Raw genomic sequence first — 3445 nt, 5'->3', positions numbered from 1 at the left:
TTGCGGTTCACAGCCTGATTCGTAACCACTACGCTACCAGAGCTCCTTGGCTAAATGATAAGACTTCCTAAAGCAAAACTCAAGAGTTTCCTTAAAAGAACAGATTCCCTAGAAAACATATACTGCTGTGAAAGTAGTGTTTACTGTTCTCATGTTTAACATTCTAAAACTTGAACCAGTGCTTAAAATTTATTATATGATTTATTTAAGTATATTCTTAAAACCTTTTGTTTAGATGGAGAATATTATTTTTTAAATGGTGCTCATTTTCTTTGCTTGTTGTTGTTATTGCTAAGTATGGTGGAGTTAGGTCTGACTCATAGCAAGCCTATTTAGGGTTTCTGAGGAGCACCTGGTGAGTTTGAACTGCCAACTGTGCTGTTCAAACTTACCTTGAGGTCCAGTGCATATCCTAAGGCACCAGACAGCGAGGATATTTTAATTCTTTTTAACATATGTTTTTAAAGCAAAATTATATATGCAAAAAGTGAAAGTCAGTGTTAACTTTTTGAACTATTACCTTTGTTTTGTGCTCATTAACATAGTTATGTTACTAATATGAGTTTTAACAATACAATGCTTTCTATTTCAAAATGAATACCGCTTAACATTCAATTAAATACATGTTACAGTTCATCAAAATAACATTCTTTGAGTGTATCTCTTGATTAAGCAAACATCTCCTGTCTTTGTCTTTTTGAGTAACAGCATGCTTCAACTGCTCTTTAATTAAATGACCTTACCTTACATTTGTCTTGACTGGCTTCTGTTTACAGAAATTGTAAACCAGTTGAATGCTCTGAGCAGCTTAGATGAAGATCAAGATGACTGCATAAAGCAAGCAAATATGCCTTCAGCTAAATCAGCCAGTTCCTCTGAAGGTCTAAGAGCTTTCCTTCTTTCTTTCTGTTTCTGATCCCCTGTATATTATGTGTCCTACTACCTCTTGACTTCTGTCTGTACTTAGCTGTCAGTTTTGTCTTTGTGCTTTCCCTTGAATGTTTTCTTTGGTAATTTGTAGTACACCAACTGGCAATAACAACATAATTTATCCTTAGCAAAATCTTCTACCAGGTTCCTTAATAGACAATGATTTTAAAACATCTTTTGAGATCATAGTTTGTCTTTTGAGATAATGCTTGGCCATATTAGCATGGTGACATTTCTTCCATGACTTTATGTATCATAAATACATTGTTTTTAAAAACATGTATTTATGTATAAACATGTATTAAACAATTTGCTTGTATTAAACCTGTGTGAGTTGTCCATATTTGGAAGGTAAGGATATTTTCTGAATCTATTGAGTCAAATTAGATTTAGGGAAGAATTTCATTATCTGACATAATTTTCAAGTTTATATATGTATGTTAGTTTTGTTTTATTTGAAAATGCTGGTGTGGTACAAAATACTTGAATGTCATTCTGCCTTTGATAGAGTGCTGTATCTTATTATTTGCAGGTATTATTAATTTGATTTTTTACAATTTGAAATGTTTCATGAATGATCTATAATTATACCAAGCCAGAATTATAGTGAACTAACACATATGTTTATTTTCAGAGCTTATCAACAAGCTTAACTTTTTGGATGAAGCGGAAAAGGACTTGGCCACTGTGAATTCAAATCCATTTGGTGATCCTGATGCAGCAGAATTCAATCCATTTGCAGATCCTGACTCAGAAGGTAGCAAGTGTTTTGTTTTGTTTTTTAAAGTCTCTATATAGTCGAGTTCTCTTGAACTGCAAGGCCAGGACAAGATTCTTAAAAATACTTGAAAAACAGTTTTTGTTTATAATGATAGCTTTATTGTCTTCAATATCACTTGCAGTTGATCAACATTTCTTGGTAGCTTCCATTGAATTGTTTAAAAAGACAAAAAAGAAAGAATGCTTTTTATAGACATTGACTTTGGGCTTATTTTTAAATTTTCTGCTAGTTTGATCAATGGTGAAGCTCTAATGTTAGAGATGCCATTATTTCACCTAACTGGCATACATTAAAGTCTTTTAGTGATCAAATAAGATTAGGCTGTGGGACTGTAAAAATGGTATGGGACAGTGTCCGATTTCTGACTTCACAAGGTAAAAGGAAAATCAAACTCAAAGTCAGCAGAGGTCAAACATGCCTCTACCCTTAATTCTTTGCTAACTCTGATGCCAACCCATTCCTCCTACCCCATTCTTTACTTCTACGTTGTTGTTGTTGTTAAGTGCCATGTAGTCGGTTCCAACGCATCATCACCCTGTATAAGAGATTCTGAGGAGCAGCTAGTGAGCTTGAACTGCTGACCTTGTGGTTCATACTGACTTTGCAGTCCAGTGCCTTAACCCACATTGCCACACCAGGACACCTTTACTTTACTGCTAGACTCTATAATCTATTGCAATGGTCACACAGAACTCACAGGCAATATTCATGATAATGGGGTTTATTAGTGAAGTTAACAGAACACAATTAGAATCAGAAATACTCAAAATATTGTTCTGTTGGTAGGACACCCTCTTCTCAGCTGTACCTGCAGGCACACCTCTCTCTGTTCCTTGGTCTTTAGTCACATAGCCCCTTAGTCTCTGCCCTGCTTGAGAAAGTGTTACAAAGTTATTTTAGAGCTGTCAATAATTGCCTGAAGGACATTCCACTCCTCCATAAGCCTCAGCTCTAGCTTCATGGGTCAGCAAATCTATCTTCCCTGAGGGAACGGAGCTTTCTCATCCCATGGACTGGGAAGCCCATTACTCTGTCTCTTGTTCTTGATGCTGCTTAACTCTGCTGCTATTACTTCTTCGCCATTTCTTTGGTGCCTGAGCTCTCTGTCTTCTGGATCAAGGATGCATATAGGGATGTTGGGGTCCAAAGGAGGGGTTCCCCTTTCAGCTCTTGTTTCTCAGTGTTAGTGATATCCTCCCATTCTTGCTTCTGAGATGGCTCATTTTAAACCCAGTGGGATGGCACACTGACCATTTCCCTCATTAGATTCCCATACACCTTATTTGCATGGTTCTACCCAGTCATTTGGTGGTAGTAACAAAGACTAGGACTAGAAGAATCATATCAAGTAATTCATATGCACCACAGGGACATACCAATACTGGTCTGGTGGGCGGCTTCTCTCTGTATACTGCTTCTCTGCCCTGATTCTAATGAGCCCTTCCATTTCCTACTCTATGCATTTAGCAAAGAATCGCAGTCAATAGTGACAAGAAGTTGCACATATGAAATATGTGGAACAGAAAAAAGGTTGAGAACTATTGCCATCAAATACACAACATACTTGTAAGAAAGATAAACAGAGGTGTATGGCTTTCCCTTGAGTCTTTTTTATTTGTATTAACTAGTTATGATCTCTTGTATCTTGGTTAAGGACTATGAAATAAGTAAAACATCTATTTAATTAAACTGTTTGCTTAAAGTAGGTACAAGAATAATTAGCCACATCTTTTT

At 36.2% G+C, this 3445-nt stretch overlaps 1 protein-coding gene across 3 annotated transcripts in view; it reads left to right on the top strand.

Annotated features, from left to right (window-relative positions):
• The window catches only part of EHBP1 (EH domain binding protein 1), a 529253-nt gene that overhangs the window by 256674 nt on the left and 269134 nt on the right, over positions 1-3445 (top strand). For 2 of the 3 annotated variants that reach the window (XM_006862974.1, XM_006862973.1), the window contains one exon: positions 1565-1687. In XM_006862974.1, the coding sequence (XP_006863036.1) occupies positions 1565-1687 (123 nt within the window). Of the gene's footprint in view, positions 1-776; positions 882-1564; positions 1688-3445 lie in introns of all 3 variants that reach the window. The other variant, XM_006862972.1, reaches the window with a different exon arrangement.

This window comes from Chrysochloris asiatica, unplaced genomic scaffold, assembly GCF_000296735.1.
Source record: "Chrysochloris asiatica unplaced genomic scaffold, ChrAsi1.0 scaffold00052, whole genome shotgun sequence".
Lineage (NCBI taxonomy): Eukaryota > Metazoa > Chordata > Mammalia > Afrosoricida > Chrysochloridae > Chrysochloris > Chrysochloris asiatica.
The sequence above is the reverse complement of the archived record's forward strand: the minus strand, read 5'-3'. Positions and strand labels throughout refer to the sequence as shown.